We start from the raw sequence: 18,770 nt of genomic DNA, 5'->3' as shown, positions 1-18,770 counted from the left end.
ATCTTCTATTGGATGCATAATTCACTTTGGTTTTGTCCCTTAGATTGATTTTGTCCTTGACTTGATCGTTTGTATGGGGGACTGGCGGTTGCAACGTATCCCTTAGGTTCCTCCCCTGTTCTAAAAAAATAGGATATTGGTTTACATCAGTAGTATTTTGTATAGAGTGACCAGACGGGAGAGAAGTTTCACCCGGATTGGGAAGGAGGCCCGTATTGATATTCTTTTTTTTTTTTAAAAGATTTTCTTTATTGATTTTCAATTAACAGAAGATAGAAGAAAGAAGGAAAGAAAAGGAAGAAAGGAAAGAAAAGGAAGAAAGGCAAGCAAGATGAGCTTCTCCATTTACATAGAATTGCATCCCCTTCAAGTCGCCCAAAACTTACATGTGCTCAACCACCGACTAGTTATCATAACCATTTAAGGGATAGCCAGCCATTTGTCCCAGAGTTTCCCAAATTTCTCAGCCCGTATTGATATTCAATCGAGATTCTGGACCTGGATTTTCCACCAAAATCGAGCAGGTTACTTCCACAGACGATCTAACCCAGTTATTACAGAAGGCAATCCAGGTACAGAATCTCGATTGAATATCAATACGGGCCTGGTCACTCTATACAAAATACTACTGATGTAAACCAATATCCTATTTTTTAAGCACAGGGGAGGAACCTAAAGGATAAGTCGCAACCCCCAGTCCCCCCATACGAACGATCAGGTCAAGGACAAAATCAATCTAAGGGACAAAACCAAAGTGAATTATGCATCCAATACAAGATACAACAGCAAAAAAACAAACAATCATTAAAAATCATTAAATATCATTAATTTACCCAGTCACACTCTCCAAGCTGCACATATCACTGTCTTAAATAAAGTATTATCCTTCTCACCCACCTTTCAATTAGATATTTTTGAAATGGTGAAAGATCTTAACCTGTTTGCTAGAAAATTGCTTTTAAAGAAATACTTTGACAGAGACCCCGGGGAAGTAAAAGATAACCTTACAGAAAGGGAAATAAGGGCACTGCAAGATCTGGAAGATTTATTGTCTGAAAATATGGTTGAAACAACAGATAACACTATCTCAATCCCACCAGTAGAGGATTGGTTTAAAAAACTTACAGTTAAATCCTATTTCACTCCCGCATCTAACATCTGCCCAAATGTGGCTATTTTTCTTAATTTAGTAATTCAAGACATCACTTAACTCGCATTTATATGAAAACAATACATCAAGGGATGAGTGGATGGCCATTAAAGACATGCAACAATGGACGTCCAAATTAAGCCATCAGATAAGGGTGGGAATATTGTTATCTGGCCGAATGACAAGTATTTGGAGGAAGCTAACAAACAACTGGCCTCTATCAGTTATAAAAAATTCCTGGTGGATCCCACGGACAACTTTCAAGAAATCTACAACAATATACTGGGAGAGGCTTTTAACAACAATTTAATCTCTAAAAAGGAAAAATCTTTTCTAACAGTAAAAAGCCCAAGAATGGCAACCTTTTATCTGCTCCCTAAAGTTCACAAAAATGTAGAAAACCCCCCGGGGAGACCTATAGTATCCGGCAACTGTAATTTAACTGAAAAGGCCAGTCAATATTTGGACATTAGAATATGTCCAATAGTAGAAGGATTAGATTCTTATACCAGGGACACATTAGATGTTCTCTCACAAATAGAGAATCTGGTGGTGAGTAGTACCACACTTCTTATAACGTTGGATGTAGAGTCCTTCTATACATCCATCAGACATGAACAAGGCCTTCAAGCTCTTAGGTTTTTCCTTATAGAACATCTGGGGGAGAGAGTGGATATGGTAGATTTTCTATGTAAGTTGATGAAATTTATATTGTGTTACAACTTTTTCACATTTAATGGCAAGTACCATTTGCAAACACAAGGTGCTTCCATGGGAACTTCCTGTGCCCCCTCTTATGCAAATCTCTTTTTAGGATTTTGGGAACGAACTACAGTTCAGGGTCCATCAATGTCATCATACGATACCAAAATCTGTAAGTGGATTAGGTACATCGATGACATTCTCCTGATCTGGGAGGGCAGACGAGAAGAAGCCGTGGACTTTGTCACTAAACTGAATGACAATGACCTTAACATTAAACTTACTATGGAGATCTCCGATTGGTCAGCCTCTTTCCTAGATCTTTTGATTGAGGTTGACCAAGGAGGGCATCTCCTAACGAAAAATTGTAGGAAATCCACAGCCACCAATTCTCTACTAGCTTATTAGAGCTTCCATCCCCATCCAGTGAAAAAATCAGTGCCTACAGATGAATTTCTTAGGCTTAAGCGTAATTTTTCCTCATTGGACCTGTTTAAAGTAGTCACATGACCAGGGGCAGCTGGGAAATTGACAAAATGTCTAGCCCGATGTCAGATTTCAAAATTGAATATAAAAAAATCTGTTTGCTCTTTTGAGAAATGGTTTTCAGTGCAGAATTCTGCTGGAGTAGCACTATTAACTGATGCATTTTGAAAAAAACATGTTTTCCCATGACAGTATCCCTTTAAGTTAAGACTCAAAACCAGAGGATACTCAGGAAAAGCAGTCAAGAAAGCTTATAATAGGGCAATACGCACAGAAAGATCAGAGTTTTTAGTAACCAAATCCAAAACCAATGATAATAATGACATTGTACAATTCATTACGACCAACAATACCAATAGCTCTCAGATCCAGGAAATTCTAAATAAGCACTGGCGACACTGGGAACACTCTTACAAGAAAAAGCATCTATTTGTTACAAAAGAAGCCCCAACTTAAAAGACATTCCTCACTAGAAATCATTTTCAGGCCCCAAGGCCCCAAGTAATTGGGGATGCTTTCCATGCGGCAGTTGCAACATGTGTGACAAAATGCTCAGAATTAATTCCTTTAATGATCGGTCTGGTACACAACACAAGGTTAATAGTTATATAAATTGCAGGACTCAAGGGGTCATCTATTGTATTGAGTGCCCTTGCAATAAAAAATATATAGGGATGACATCACAAATGTTGAAACAAAGAATACAGCAATATTGTAGTATGATTAGAACAGCGGGAAATCTAAGCAAAACTGAGAAAACATTGTCTACATTGGCTCAACATTTTAAGAAACATCATAACATGAACCTAGCAATGGTTCGATTTTGGGCCATTGAGAAAATTAACCTTGGAATACGTAAGGGAGAACTGGAACAAGCCCTCCTGAAAAGGGAGAGTTAATGGATATTCAAATTAGACACCATTTCCCCAAAAGAAATCAACGAAAATAATTTATTCACTGTTTTTATTTAAATACCTTATATCATTCAATAGGGGTATATGAGGTCAAAAGATCTGTTCTCTTTTTAATCCTTTGTGCTCTTTGTATATATGACCTGAAAATATATCCTGGCATAATGTACATTGATTTATGCCAAGGAAAAAGTTTTATCCCTTTAGGATTGATTTTATGAGATATATACAAATAAATAATGATTTTGATTTTTATTGGGTTAAAAAAGATTCTTATAGGGTATATACAAATAAATATGTTTTTTAATTCATCCAATTTGATTAAAAATAAATGGATTCAGTAATATTTCATTAAGTGCATATAAGAGAGAAAAAAACCTTATATGCGCTTAATGAAATATTACTGAATCCATTTATTTTTAATCAAATTAGATTAATTAAAAACATATTTAATTTATTAGGTAGATCTTGTTCTCACCTTTTCCTCACTGGCCCATCTTCTGAGTCTGATGAAGTTACACTGTTGGTGTGTGAAGACCCTTGTGATGTATCATCTTTTTCATTTTCTGATGATTGCACTGATCCCTTCGTTTTTCGATTAAGGAGGAGACCTGCAAAGGCCACAGTATTAGTACATTACATTATGTACAAACATTGGAAGCAATATTTTAAGTAGCAATACTTTAATTGTATTAGAATGTGTATCATATTGCCAAGATTCATGACAAAATACAGGGAAACTATCAGGCCCGGCTAATTTCTTTCCATGATTTCAGTCTCACTTCAAACATACAAGCAGGTCAATCTGGAGAATTCTGATGCTCTTCCATTAACTCTGAACTAAAACCATGTAGTCTAGTATTGTGCAGGTGATCCTCCACTACCTGGATAAAATTGCAATGGTGCTTTCAGGTACCTTGAATTTAAATTAATTGAAGGGGCGGTTTGGGGTGTTTTTTTTCCTGGCAAACACTTTAAAATCATGTGCCATTAGGATAAAGCCACTTGGGGCTGTTTCTTAGCCAGAGTATAAACACAGGAAGACAGTGCCCCTTCACTGTCCTCAGGCCACTCCATGTGTCTATATACACAGGCGATGTCAGATGAGACTGAGATTGTGGTCACACCAATATATAATGCATAATATACTGTATTTCCCAGATATTCCACCATTTTCTCGGGTCCCCTGAAAAATATAAAATTGGGGTTGTGCTGTAGTATGCGTTTTCACTCTGAAATCCATTTTGTGTGTGCAATGAAAGGGCAATCTTGTGTATAAGAGCACACACATACCAAGGCTAGAAGGCAGTGAATAGAATATATATGACTTGTGTGCCATTAGCCTTATAGAGAACATTATATTGCACTTAGTTAGAAATTGAGAGTCAAATTTTTTAAATGGTACAAAATACACTTTCCCATAGACTTTAATTGCATTTTAGATTTAATGCCCTTGAAAAAGCAGCTTTTTAATCTGGTGTTATGGCACCAACCATTGTCTGCATTTCTAGGTCAGACTGGAATAAAATAAAATATCTTGAAAATAGAGACACGTGGGCTGCAAAGATATAGCTTCAAGGGTGCATGGCTGGAATTCCATAGCTAGTTGTTAGAATAATTATGAAACTGTAGCACTTTTAGAAGCCATTTAATGACCCGTTCTTGGAGTTTCTACAGACAACATGGTGCTGCTAAGTGAACATTAAGATCACGGGCTGTATAAACTATACTATATAAATGATCTCAGGATAAGCAAAAGCAGTACTTGCCCCATGGAACTTCTTAATGATTTAACTGGAAGCTCTGTGCAATTTTGTATGCAGTATTCTTTCATATTTCCTTGATGAAATGTGTGTATACTTTAACACACATATGGGGGAATGCAATAAAAGTCGCAAAGAGCAAAACAATTTAAACAAATAAGAAAAAAAATTAGCATTTTGCAATGTAATATTCTTTGTTAAACTGTTATTGCATTGCAAATTTTAACTGCGCATTGCCCACTTTTAAGAAGTGCTTGAAGCTGTTGTAATCTTTTGGAGAAAACATGACAATTCCAGTAAGAGGTTTTATTACATTCGCTGTGCACTGGCGCAAACTATAAAATCGGTTTGCTAAACTTTCGCAAAACCTATATTAAATTTGTGCACAAAGGCATAACTTTTCACATTGTGAATATTTTTTCATTAACATTCCCCCAATATAGGTCTAAATAAATACTGAATCGTGCATCCCCACACAAAATGTTGAAAGTACTCCATAATGTGTTTTGTGTACAACAATTCTACATTTAGAAACCCAAAATAGACAAAAGCACACATTTTCAGTTTTATTATAGATTTTGTGTTTTCATGCATTTTGACCAGGTGAAACAAGACTCGGAAGTTGCTGCATGACTTGTGACAAAGGCCTTATGGATCTCAAAAAACTGAATTCCTTATGACAGAGGTGTTCAGAGTTTTTGGGTTTACTCCCTCCTTTGCAGTCCAAAATTTCATAGGCCCCATTATTAGAACATAGTCACAGATAAATTATATAGAAATTGTCACTCTACTAGAATTTCAAGGGATATAAAATTTTTTTTAAAAAATTTCAATTCCCCCTAACTGGCCAAAAGGGCACTGATATAAACCCCCACCAGTTTGGGCAACCTTTGGATGTAAGCACCCACAGTTTGGTAATAGTAGTAATTGCCTTAAAGATTTCAACCCAAACATTAAAAAAACCCTACCCCCCTACCCTACATAGACCCGCCTCCCTCCTCCCCCAGTCTAAGTATTACCCCTGGCAAATGCCCCCAACGTTTTACTTACCCCTCGGTGCAGATTCAGGCATCAGAGTTCACAGGCGCCATCTTCTTATCTTCAGAAATCTTCAGAATGAGACCGGAGTGGCGGCGCATGCGCAGTTGAAGCAATTTTCTGACTTGAGATAAATGCACATGCGCCTAAACTCACGAAAACTGCCAAAGTGACGGTCTTATTCCAAAGATTACTGAAGCTGTTGAACTCCTAAGCCTGAATCTGCACCGAGGAGTAAGTAAAACGTTGGGGGCATTTGCCAGGGGTAAGCAACCAAATGCAAATAAAAGTATTTTTGGCCTTTCACATTTTTTACTTGAGGGACAAAATGCCATGTGTGACCAGAGTCTGCGTAAGATGAAAGGGGATTGATTTTTGTGAAACTTCAACGACTACTACTTCAGAATCTAATCATGTTATTTGCATGATTATTGTTTGAAATTATGCTTTTTGAATTAGTTACCGTATATACCCGAGTATAAGACGAGTTTTTCAGCATCCAAAATGTGCTAAAAAAGTCGGAGTAGCTGAGATTGCAGTCACTTTTAATCATTCCTATACCAACAGTTCACTTGGGGAGAGACTGCAATATCCCACAATGCCCTCTGTTGGTTATATGAAAGAATAACAGTGACTGCAATATCACACAGTGCCCTCTGTTGGTTGTATGAAAGAATAACAGTGACTGCAATATCACACAGCGCCATCTGTTGGTTGTATGAAAGAATAACAGTGCGCCCTCTGTTGGTTATATGAAAGATTAACAGTGACTGCAATATCACACAGCGCCATCTGTTGGTTGTATGAAAGAATAACAGTGCGCCCTCTGTTGGTTATATGGAAGAATAACAGTGACTGCAATATCACACAGTGCCCTCTGTTGGTTATATGAAAGATTAACAGTGACTGCAATATCACACAGCACCCTCTGTTGGTTATATGAAAGAATAACAGTGACTGCAATATCACACAGCACCCTCTGTTGGTTATATGAAAGATTAACAGTGATGGCAATATCAAACAGCACCCTCTGCACATGGTAGTGGGACAGTGGGACAATGCACACAGTAATCCGTTTGGCAATTCTCTGTCACCATCAACTTTGCAAAGAAGTCCGGTTGATCGTTGGGGAGGGTCGTGCTGCTGGGAGACGGGGCTGTAGTTGTGTCTAGGCTTATACTAGAGTCAATAAGTTTTCCCAGTTTTCGTAGGTAAAATTAGGTACCTCGGCTTATACTCGAGTATATACGGTACAATACTGTACTACTGACATTTATGGAACATCTTTTCAGCATGTTCTTCCCCTCTGGACAGATAGAAGTAGTATTTGTTTGGTAGCCTAAAAGAAAAAATGAATTGCTGTATTTCCATATAAATCAGACCTTTAGTTCCCCTTCATATTCCACCACCACAAGAGACTTCAGCTGACACATGAGAACCCACTTTCAGCATTTCTTCTCTTCTACATTACAGTGGGGAAAACCAACTATAGAAATATCAGTACGATGACTATAAATACCTTAAAGGGGTTGTTCACCTTCAATGTACAAATCTTATGAAACCACTAACAATGCTCTCAATGTGTTAGAAAAACCATTTTCCATAACAAAAAGTAAAAATGCCATTGTAAAAGCTAATTTTTATACCTATTAACTCAGCCCTTCTCCTGTCTCTCTGACCAGTTTTCTGAAGTGATGGGAGTGGCCTATTTTGAACCTGACACACCAAGAACTTCCTATATGATGACATCATCATGCCCAGGCTTTGCCCTTACTTGTTTCCTATTGGATGTTGATACTGCCCTCCTCCTAGTAATTTATTGGGTGCTTGTGAACTGTAACCGGTCACATAATTTGAATGGTCATTGGTTGATTACTCAATTGTAATGGCAGAGGTTAACAGACACAGCATATAAACAAACCTGCCTTGTAACAAACAATCACACAGCCATGCAGACAAATACTGCAGAAAAGGAAGGAGCAACATTGTTCTCCCAATTCTGGCACTCTCCTTCTACCTAGACTGAAACTGAATGGAGTGCCAAAGGGGTCCAACCTTTTCTGGGAATAAATACTGGCTTTTCTATATTTTTATCTTTTAATACCTTTGGCATTAAGCATAATGTCAGTTATTTACAAAATTGCAACAAAAAACAGCACTGACTTGCTTAGAAACGTATGTAACTTACACATCTAGCAGGGACAGTAGGGTTGCCGCCTCACCCTTTTAAAACCAAACACATATGAAATCCACAGCCTGCATGGCTAATTATCAACTCATTTAGATGCTGCGGACTGAACTGATTTCTGTGCAGCCATGTATCATGCATCTAAATGAATTGCTAATTAGCCATGCAGGCTGTGGATTTCATATGTGTTTGGTTTTAAAAGGGTGAGGTGGAAACCCTAAGTGATTTTGTGCGCTCTCCCGGGGGGGGGGGGCTGTAATTTACCTAGGAAAACGATACCTTTTTTAAGTGTTTAAGTGTTCCACTTCTGGAACAAGATTTAGAGCTCTAAATACCAAAAAATTAAAAAGTTATATTTTTCATGATATAAGGATCTATACCAGAAAAATATTTTACTTTATGCACAAAAATTCAACTCATTTGGAAAGCCTCAAGCTCATACAAATAGTCAGCTGCTGAATAATGATTTTTTATGAGGTAAATCCACAAAATAATACATGCCCCCCCCCCAAATAATATATTTCTGGAAAGTAAAAGTGTCATCTCCCATAGTATCCAATTTAAAAATGATTTCTTTTTTCTCTGTAATAATAAAATAGTCGCTTGTACTTGAGCCCAACTAAGATATAATTAATCCTTATTGGAAGCAAAACCAGCCTATTGGGTTTATTTAATGTTTACATGATTTTCTAGTAGACTTAAGGTATGAAGATCCAAATTATGGAAAGATCCATTATCCGTAAAACTCCAGGTCCCGAGCACCTTGATCCCCCCATCTGCACAGTTGAAGTCTCTGCAGCACACAGCCCACACTCCCCCTCCCTCTCACAAACTTGTAACAGTTTCTCTTCAGTACCTGAATGCTGCTCAAATTCCCCAGCACAGGAAGCAGTGGCAGATTGACAGCAGACATAGCCAATAGGAGTTACGTGAGCTGCCAGTACAATGTGTGATGTCATATAAGGAAGAGGAAGTGAACACTGTAGTGTTTTTGGGGGTCAGTGACCCCCTCCCAGCACAGGGTCTGTGTGGAACTGAAGGATTAGTACAGGGACACTTCTGAGGTGAATATCTCTTGAACTGTATTTTTTCTGTTAACTATTTCTATGGAAAAGTTTGTTCTATTCACGTGAACTGTTAGATTTGTCATTTTGTTACAAAGGTGAACAACCCCTTTAATACTTGCTGTCTAAAAAGAGATTGCCGTTTAAAAGGCTATTGGTTACAAAGGAAGATTTGTCTTTTTAATGAAACAATACTTTAGCAGCCATGGTAATGTGATTGTTCAGTGATATACAGAGATAATAATCCTTTTATGCATGAATGATGCCTTTTTTTGAGACACCTAATAACATTTATGTAACACAGGCATAAAATAGATCCCCAATGTTACACAGGTGTCATTGCAAAGCCTGTTTAGAAGAAAACCTGCTAATCGTTAAAAGCCATCATCGAGTTTGTAAAAATGATAGTATACACACAGGAGTAGTTTTCTTCTTTATTATATGCAGTATTTTGTAAGATTGTTGATCAGAGAGAAAAGATATTTGAAACCTCAGCACTCCTCTAAGGTCATTTATTAAAATCGAAGATCTAAACATCATTATTTTAAAAAAACCATCTCAAACAGTTTAATAAGCAATAAAGGAACAGTAAAACTGAAAGCTCCTGTTCAATCCTCATAAAAAGACACACGTGTGGAGGCGGCACAAACAAACTCAGCTAAGAGGAGTTCCCAACAATCCCAGGGCCCATATTACGATCTGGTGCCATCACTACCCCATAAATAAGCCCAGTGCCTCCTTATCAAAATTTGATGTGGCCCCAAAGTTCATCAACTACCAAACACTGCAAGAATCAGCTCTTCGGCTTCAACCACAGCGAAGATCTGACTGTGGCCAAACCCAAAATTGGAACCACCTGCACCCAAACTTGGCCCACATATTGTGGGTATAATAGAACAGGTAGAGGGCCAGCAGGTCCCTACCAATCTAGCTCAATGGTCTCAGGCCATGCAACTAAAGGACGACTTCTTGTATTATTCAACACCCCACATCTAGAACTGACCTGGCCCTGGTATCTTCCGACCTGCTTGTACCAGAGGCGCTATCGGACTATGCCCACCTACAGTTGACGCTGCGGTGGCTACTGGTTGGACCAGCTAATTTTTAAAAATTATACTATAGATACCACCAATACTACAGCATGCAAGGAATATTGGACACTCCATGCTAATTTTCCCCAACAGGGTACAATGTGGGAAGCATCAAAAGCCTACATGTGAGGTGCCCTCAATTCGGCAATTTTGCAGTCAGGGCTGAAGCCAAGTCCCAAGTCAGACAGGCGAAGAGGAAAATTAGGAGCACGTCTCAATTAGGGTTGCCACCTTTGCTGGGGCCAGAAAACTAGCATGCGGGGGGGCAGGCGTATGACTTTGGAGGCAGAACGGTGACGTTAGGGGCAGGACGTGGATGACATGGCGATCAGTAATTGGATGCTGGGAGTTGTAGTCCGTGCTAGCTGGGAGATGAGGGGAAGGGGGGAGGGGGAACAGCTGCACCAAGAATGTGGGCCCACTTGTGGATAAATGTGAATAAAGATTTAGTGCGCTGTATTCTCGAATGGCAATAACCTAGAAAGGAAGAAGAGGCCTAGATGGTGTATTAACCTTTGTATAAATGGATATTAATGCGCTCAGATTTACTCACATGGAGATGGCGATAATCAGACAGTTCAAATATGTGATCGCTCCTTAATCCAGGTGTATACGGCCCTCCCTACTGCATGCCTGGCGGGGGAGAAGCTCACAATAGTGCAGAGCGGCTGATGTTAAATGCAAAAACTAAATATTTCTGCGCTTACCAGAAGATGAATAATCACAGTGCATTCAGTCCTCTGGGAGTAGCGGTATGCTGCAGCGGTCCTTGCGGGTGTATTCGCCGCCCCGGTTCGCCGATCTTGTTAGGTAGAGCTGGGAGATGAAGTTGAGCAATAGGCAGTGGATCAACCTCTTTCAGCTTCCAAAGGATAGCGCTCAGCTTGTTCTCCACACTTCCAGGTGAAGGGTTGGTCTCCACTAATCCTTTTTTGGCATTAACACATTCAAGCCCATTTCAGGGAAATAAATAAATACTTTTATTGGAATAAATAATTAAATATATAAAAGACTTTACAGAGCTATTGTGTTGCTCCTGGCCCAACGCGTTTCGTATCTTTGAATACTTCTTCAGGGGCAAATTACCTGCATCCCACCCTTGGCCACAATTTAACAGGTTGGTGGGTGGGTTTACAGATTTGCATAATTAGTACAATAAAAACAATTAGAAACATTTTCAGTTAAAATAAAAGTTCTATACGATCTTGAATTAATCGGTTAGAAAACATTTAAGATCTATTTCTATAGATTGCAAACTGCAATACATAGGAAGAACAGGCAGAAATCTTAAAACACGAATACGTGAACATATTAATAATATTAGAAAAGGGGTCTCAACACACAGTGTATCAGCACATTTTAAATCCCACCACAATTCCGATCCTTCATTGCTAACCTTCACAGGAATCACCAAAAAAATGACACACTGGAGAGGCAGCAATATAATTAATCAGATATCCAGAAAAGAAACCTTTTGGATTCACAAGTTAAAAACTCTGACACCAAAAGGGTTAAATATAGAAATAGATCTTAAATGTTTTCTAACCGATTAATTCAAGATCGTATAGAACTTTTATTTTAACTGAAAATGTTTCTAATTGTTTTTATTGTACTAATTATGCAAATCTGTAAACCCACCCACCAACCTGTTAAATTGTGGCCAAGGGTGGGATGCAGGTAATTTGCCCCTGAAGAAGTATTCAAAGATACGAAACGCGTTGGGCCAGGAGCAACACAATAGCTCTGTAAAGTCTTTTATATATTTAATTATTTATTCCAATAAAAGTATTTATTTATTTCCCTGAAATGGGCTTGAATGTGTTAATGCCAAAAAAGGATTAGTGGAGCCCAACCCTTCACCTGGAAGTGTGGAGAACAAGCTGAGCGCTATCCTTTGGAAGCTGAAAGAGGTTGATCCACTGCCTATTGCTCAACTTCATCTCCCAGCTCTACCTAACAAGATCGGCGAACCGGGGCGGCGAATACACCCGCAAGGACCGCTGCAGCATACCGCTACTCCCAGAGGACTGAATGCACTGTGATTATTCATCTTCCGGTAAGCGCAGAAATATTTAGTTTTTGCATTTAACATCAGCCGCTCTGCACTATTGTGAGCTTCTCCCCCGCCAGGCATGCAGTAGGGAGGGCCGTATACACCTGGATTAAGGAGCGATCACATATTTGAACTGTCTGATTATCGCCATCTCCATGTGAGTAAATCTGAGCGCATTAATATCCATTTATACAAAGGTTAATACACCATCTAGGCCTCTTCTTCCTTTCTAGGTTATTGCCATTCGAGAATACAGCGCACTAAATCTTTATTCACATTGATCAGTAATTGGATGATCGCCATGTCATTATTTTCAATGTCCTGTCAGGATTTCCTAATTTGAAAATCTGGACAGGAAGGTTTCATCCGAACAGCCCTTCCAAACACCAGGCTGTCCGGATGAAATCCGGGCAGGTGGCAACCCCTGCACGGATTTCTAGCCAAAAAGCCCTTAGCTAGCAATTATATGCAAAGTGATGCCTTCTGGAATCAGAAGGTATTTACTTGTCTAATGCCATACACACAGCCTTGCCTAGATACCAAAAATTAGAGTTTTGATTCTCCCATAAGGTATCATGGGCGGAGACATGCAAATCACTCCTTTGTGCCTAGGCAGTGCTGTGTGTATGGCATGAGACAAGTAAATACCTTCTGATTCCATAAGGCATCATATAATTGCTAGCTAAGGGCTTTTTGGCTCCTTTCAGCCCTTGTCACCATAACCAGATTTGGTTCCCCATTTTGCTACTCTCAAAGTCCTCTCAGAAGCCATGTTCCAATATCTTGCACTGATGAGATCTAACAAGATCGAAACAGGCTGTCTGCAAGTTTGGATATATGGCTCTGAACCATTAGGCTGTATCTGTGCAATAAACCTTACAAAAACACAGACGGATGAAAGCGGATAATCTGCTCAGTGTGTCCTTGGCCTTACACATAAAACCAGTAATAATTAGCAATTAATGTATATACTGGAAGTTACAAAGAACTAAATTTTATTTTATTATGCAAAAAACTGTTTTTATTAGAGGATCCATTAAATCAAATGTAATAAATAAATTATAAAAAGAATATTATTTACCTTATTATTGACTATTTTAGTAATAGTGGATAATAGGGGGTGGGGATGGAGCATTCAGATATTTAATAAATGAGACCCTCTGTGTCTGTGCATGACAAGAAAAGCACTTCATGAAACGTAGAACATTTACATTGTATTATTCAGAACAAGATCTAGTAAAGATTTTTTGCGTATGGCTGCAGCTGATCCAAAACTGGGAATTATATAATCATATAAGAATGTTTGAACTTATTATAACCACCAAGGGAATCGTTTTTGTGGCTCCACTTTGCAATGCAGTTTCGCCGACTATAAATCTGTATATGTAAATAGGAATCGATGAAATAATGCATACATTCCAACTTGCATATATGGTAATAGGTGTTGTCAGAGGCCTCACTTTGATTTATGCCTCACAGACTTGCTTATTTATATGGAGCCAAAGAGGAGGACAAATAACTTGGGCCAAAATACTCATCCCCTGCTGTAGCAGGAATCTAAGGGTATTTCAGGTCAGCAAAGAATCTAACAATTTTTTAAAGGAGGCCAGCTTGCAGGGAATAACATTAAAACAAGACATTAGCTACACAGTTTTTATTGTGCCACTGGGGCTCATTTATAAACTTTGCGCAGGGCAAATTGGTTCGCACCGTGAATATATTTGCCCTACACATGGTTATATTTATGAAACTGGATCAGAGTGAGCACACAGAATTGCAAATGTTTTTTTTTCACACTGCAAATGTCAAGAACTTTTTAAAATGGCAAAAATTACAAATTGAGAATATTTATATGCACACTCTGCATTGAATTACGCCAGAACTGGTGTGTGAGAAAATATTTGCAAAACAGTTTCGCAAATTGAGAATGTAAGTTACTTTTAACACTATTTTCAGGCACAACAGCCTCACACAATGGGTGCACTCACTCAAACACCGTCTCATTTGCAAGCCATTTGCAAAAAATAATGCGCAATGAGAATTCGCAAAAACCGGAAAGACAGGCAGAGCAGTGCAATATTTTAGCTTTCAAGACAAAGCATGGGCAATACAACCACTTGCGAATAAATATGCGCTGCACAAACTTTATAAATGACCCTCACTCTGTATTTTACCGGCCTGACCGGTAAAACATCCGCCCAGGCCGGGGCCGGTATTACAAATTAACGGCAATGTAGTTGCCAATAAATCTGTAATGCCCTTTAATGTAGCCATTGGCCCACCCACCTATGCCTTACCCCTTCCCTTCCTCGATCTCCACCTTGTAGATCCCTGCTGCGATATAGCCACTTCCCTTTTGACATCATTCACCCCTTGTGACATCATGATCTGCCTCCGCCTCTGGCAGGCCGGTAAAAATTTGTGCGAAAGGTGGCAACCTTAGCTGAAACATACAGCAAGTTTTAGCTCAAATGCCACTTAAGCTTCAGCAAGGCCATGCTTGCTTGAGTCAAGGAAAATAGTAAGTGACCAATCTGCACTGCAAATTGACAGGTAATGAGAGACTACAGTACACTGCATGCAAACCCAATACTCTGCAGGACTGGACCAAGTATTACTTACCAGCCCATGCACACGAAGAATTGCCATCACCGCTGCTGTTTCCACCCTGTCGATCTGAACTGCAATGTGCCTACCCCCTATTTCTAGCTCCGATACTCTTTGACAAGCCCCCAAGCATGGTGGCTAAATTTGAACTTATTTTATGCTGACCTAGCCCTTTACAAACTGCCGGGTCAAAACTGCCTGCCTGGTTTTCCAAATTATGAAAACCAGGCAGGGTTTCCTAAAATTGATGCAGCGACCGGCCAATCCCTTATGGCCATGTCCTAAACCCGCCTCTGATGTCACAGCCACGCCGCTGCCAAACCACTGTCCTGCCCCCAACGCATCCTGGCCCAACCCCCTGCCCCGATTCCCTAGCCTTTGTATGGGGCCCACCAATAGGTCTGCCTGGTTAAAAATTTGGCAAGTTTGAAAAGGACAAAAAGGAGTGACCATGCATGCTAGGCATTTTATTTTTCATATACAACTTGACAGAAGGGCCCACTGTCCATGTGACCAATTCTCAAATAACTGGAGTCCTTTGGGATGGACCTATTAACTTAGTAGTATAGGGTTCCAGCCCTGGGGCAATGCATACAAATATTGTTCAAATAAATTTCTTTCTATAAAGAGTTTTTATCACTACATTCAAGTTTGGCAATATGATCAAAGTGCCACATTCAGGCCTGGATTTGTGGAAAGGCCACCATGGCCCAGGCCTAGTAAAACAGGATTTTAGGGGGCGGCATGTCACCCAACCACATCCACATTGGTTTGGAAGTTTTGGGGCTGCTACAGAAGATACAATTGTTTTTTACATTTCCTGTGCGCCTGCAGTGCTAATACATAGTTCTCCAGTCTCCACCATACCCAGAAGACAAAAAAAACAAAACTTACCATTAGGAGTTTTGAAGCTTCCGTTAATGCAGTCATCACTTTGTCTCTTTCGTGCCGTCTTAAACTCTTTGAGAGACAAGTAAAGCACCTTCCGCACCACCCTTTCTTCCGACCATGGAATACCATCACTGTCATCCTAAAGGGAAAACAGAGAAAGAAATGTAGCGTAAAGCAGATGTTAACATAATAAGAACTGCAATGTTTGCATTAGAAATCAATAAGTATTTGCATTCACACAGGTGACACTGTTTGCTATGGCTAACAAAACCTGGTGCAAATGTATTACCCTACCCTTACAACCACAAATATTATTACGTTTTATTTTCCTTAGATGGGCCATAGGTCAAATACGTGGATTTGTTACCACAGAAGTATATGTTGCAAAGAGGTTAATGCACACCTCTACTAAGAGGGATCTGCTGTATTGCTTGACTCATCATATATATGGAGGCAGTGTTCAAATACAAGAAATCATCAACCATACAAAAAGTAATAAACAGATGTAGCAAATAGTAAAAGCCGCTTAAAATACAAACATGGATGAGTGCAAAAAAGCAGAAAGAAAAAATTCTTTGTACCCAAAAAGCTTTTTTTTTTTAAAACAGGTGGTTCACCTTTAAGTTAACGTTTAGGGCTCTTACTGATGAGTGGTTGTAGCTGCGCTCCCCTGCGTTCCGTTTTTCTGCGTTCAGCCGCAGGGGAGCGCAGGAATAGACGCATTAGGTTTTTCCAATGGGGATGTACTCACACAGGCGCATGTAGGTGCCAAACGCAGGAAAAATGCAGCATGTTGCGTCTCAACCTCCGTTTGGCGCCTATTCTTGCACTCCCCTGCGGCTGAACTCAGAAAAAACGGAACGCAGGGAAGTGCAGCTACAACCGCTCATCAGTAAGAGCCCTTAATACGTTATAGAATGGCTAATTCCAATCAACTTTTCAATTAACCTTCACTTTTCCTTTTATTTAGTTTTTAAATTTGCCTTTTTCTTCTGACTCTTTGCAGCTTACCCCATCTAGAAACAAACGCTCTGTAAGGCTACAAATGTATTGTTATTGCTACTTTTTACTGCTCATCTTTCTATTCAGGCCTTCTACTATTCATATTCCAGTATCTAATTCAAATCAATGAATGGGTGCTAGGGTAATTTGGAGACTATAAATCAGATTCCTGAAACTTAAAACTGGAGATCTACTGAATAAAAAGCTAAATAGATGAAAACCCATAAATAATAAATATTAAAACAAATTGCAAAATTTCTCAGAATAAAATTTTTTAAATAATTTAAAGGCGAACAACCCCATTAAGAAAAAAACACCATGGAATTAAATGCTTTATTGAACAAAGAATTTAGTTTCCTTTACAAAATAACAAAACTAAATAATAAAAATATTCATTATATCCCCCACTCCTAATTTACAAATCTGATTGTAAACTTTACTGAGCATGACTCTTTCCTCCTATATGCATCAATATTTAAATGCAACTCGTAACATATAACCTTTTTTTCAGAGATGGCGTCACAAAAAGGGCTTGGCCGATAAGGTGCGTGTATATAAAAAAAAAAAGGAAGTCCAATGTCGGCAATACAAGGTGGTGGGTGGGGAGAGCAGGAAGAAGAGCTCAACCTGGACCCGCCTGCCACCCGCAATTGTAGATGTGAGGTTGGCCCAAACCTGCCCGACCAGCGGGCACGGGTCCTGCGGTTATTGGGCCGGCTCGCACATCACTAGTTGGCACGTTTACAATATAATTATAGCAACAATCATAAACTTTCCTGAAATTAATTATTAACATCTGTGATCATATAAGCCCGTCTATAGTTGAAACAGCTATAACATGAAGTCTATTAATATTCATTTCTGGCATACCTTGGCACAGCTATTTATTTAACAACAAATTTATTAACCTTGTGTGTTAACCCAAGCTTTTTCATTTGGCATGAGTCCAGGCCCTCCTGTCAGGAGCTTCACACTTAAATCATCAAAGTGATAAGTGAATAAATAAAGCACTCAGAAAAAAATGTCAGCGCAGGGTTTGGTATTCAATAAAAATAGAGAATTTATCTAGGGGCTTTTGAAAGGCAATTTAATTGGCTGTAATGTGGAAAACAGACAGTGCTGCAAGAGCAGGAACCATATTGGGAAAACGTTACTATTCACTATTTAAGTAATGGGAATATTATTTCACTTCAATAGTAAAAATGATTTCATTTAATTATATAAATTATCATTCAAGTATCACTAAAGGCTGTAACATACCGGTAAATGATAATAAACCATGGAGTCGACAGAAGCCCAGTCCTGAATTAGTACAGGTATATGCTATACTATATTATCCAGAATGCTCGGGACCTTACAGACAAAGGGGTCTTTCATAATTTGGATCTTCATACCTTAGATCGCTAAAAAAAAACATTTAAACATTAAATAAACCCAGACCTGAATTTGTGGCAAGGCCCAGACACATTCTATGGAGCATTGGAGAAACAAAGCTCTTCTACTCTCCTGTAATCCCCAATGCTCTGGCACATTAACTTGCTTGCACAGGGGTGGTGATGGAAAGTTCTCGAAGGCTGGTGCAAGGACCCTGTGGTTTAGGGGCCACCAATATGAATTCTTGCTAAATTACCATCAAGTACAAGGCACTGTTTTATTATTACAGAGAAAAAGGAAACCATTTCTAAAAATGTTTTTTATTTGCTTAAAACAGAGATCACCTTACAATAATTCAAACCTTCCTGGATAATGGGTTGCAAGATAATGGATCCATACCTTCTATATAAAACATGAAAATGCAGGTACAAATATTATAGGGAAGTATGT

General features: G+C 39.0%; 1 protein-coding gene across 2 annotated transcripts in view; it reads right to left on the bottom strand.

The window, feature by feature from the left end:
- The window catches only part of jarid2.S (jumonji and AT-rich interaction domain containing 2 S homeolog), a 138,114-nt gene that overhangs the window by 63,986 nt on the left and 55,358 nt on the right, over positions 1-18,770 (bottom strand). For both annotated transcript variants that reach the window (XM_041567210.1, NM_001094763.1), the window contains 2 exon segments: positions 15,948-16,083; positions 3,728-3,860 (listed from right to left, as the gene is read on the bottom strand). In XM_041567210.1, coding sequence (XP_041423144.1) covers positions 3,728-3,860; positions 15,948-16,083 — 269 coding nt within the window.

The sequence above is a fragment of the Xenopus laevis genome, chromosome 6S, assembly GCF_017654675.1.
Source record: "Xenopus laevis strain J_2021 chromosome 6S, Xenopus_laevis_v10.1, whole genome shotgun sequence".
NCBI classification, from domain to species: Eukaryota; Metazoa; Chordata; class Amphibia; order Anura; family Pipidae; genus Xenopus; species Xenopus laevis.
The sequence above is the reverse complement of the archived record's forward strand: the minus strand, read 5'-3'. Positions and strand labels throughout refer to the sequence as shown.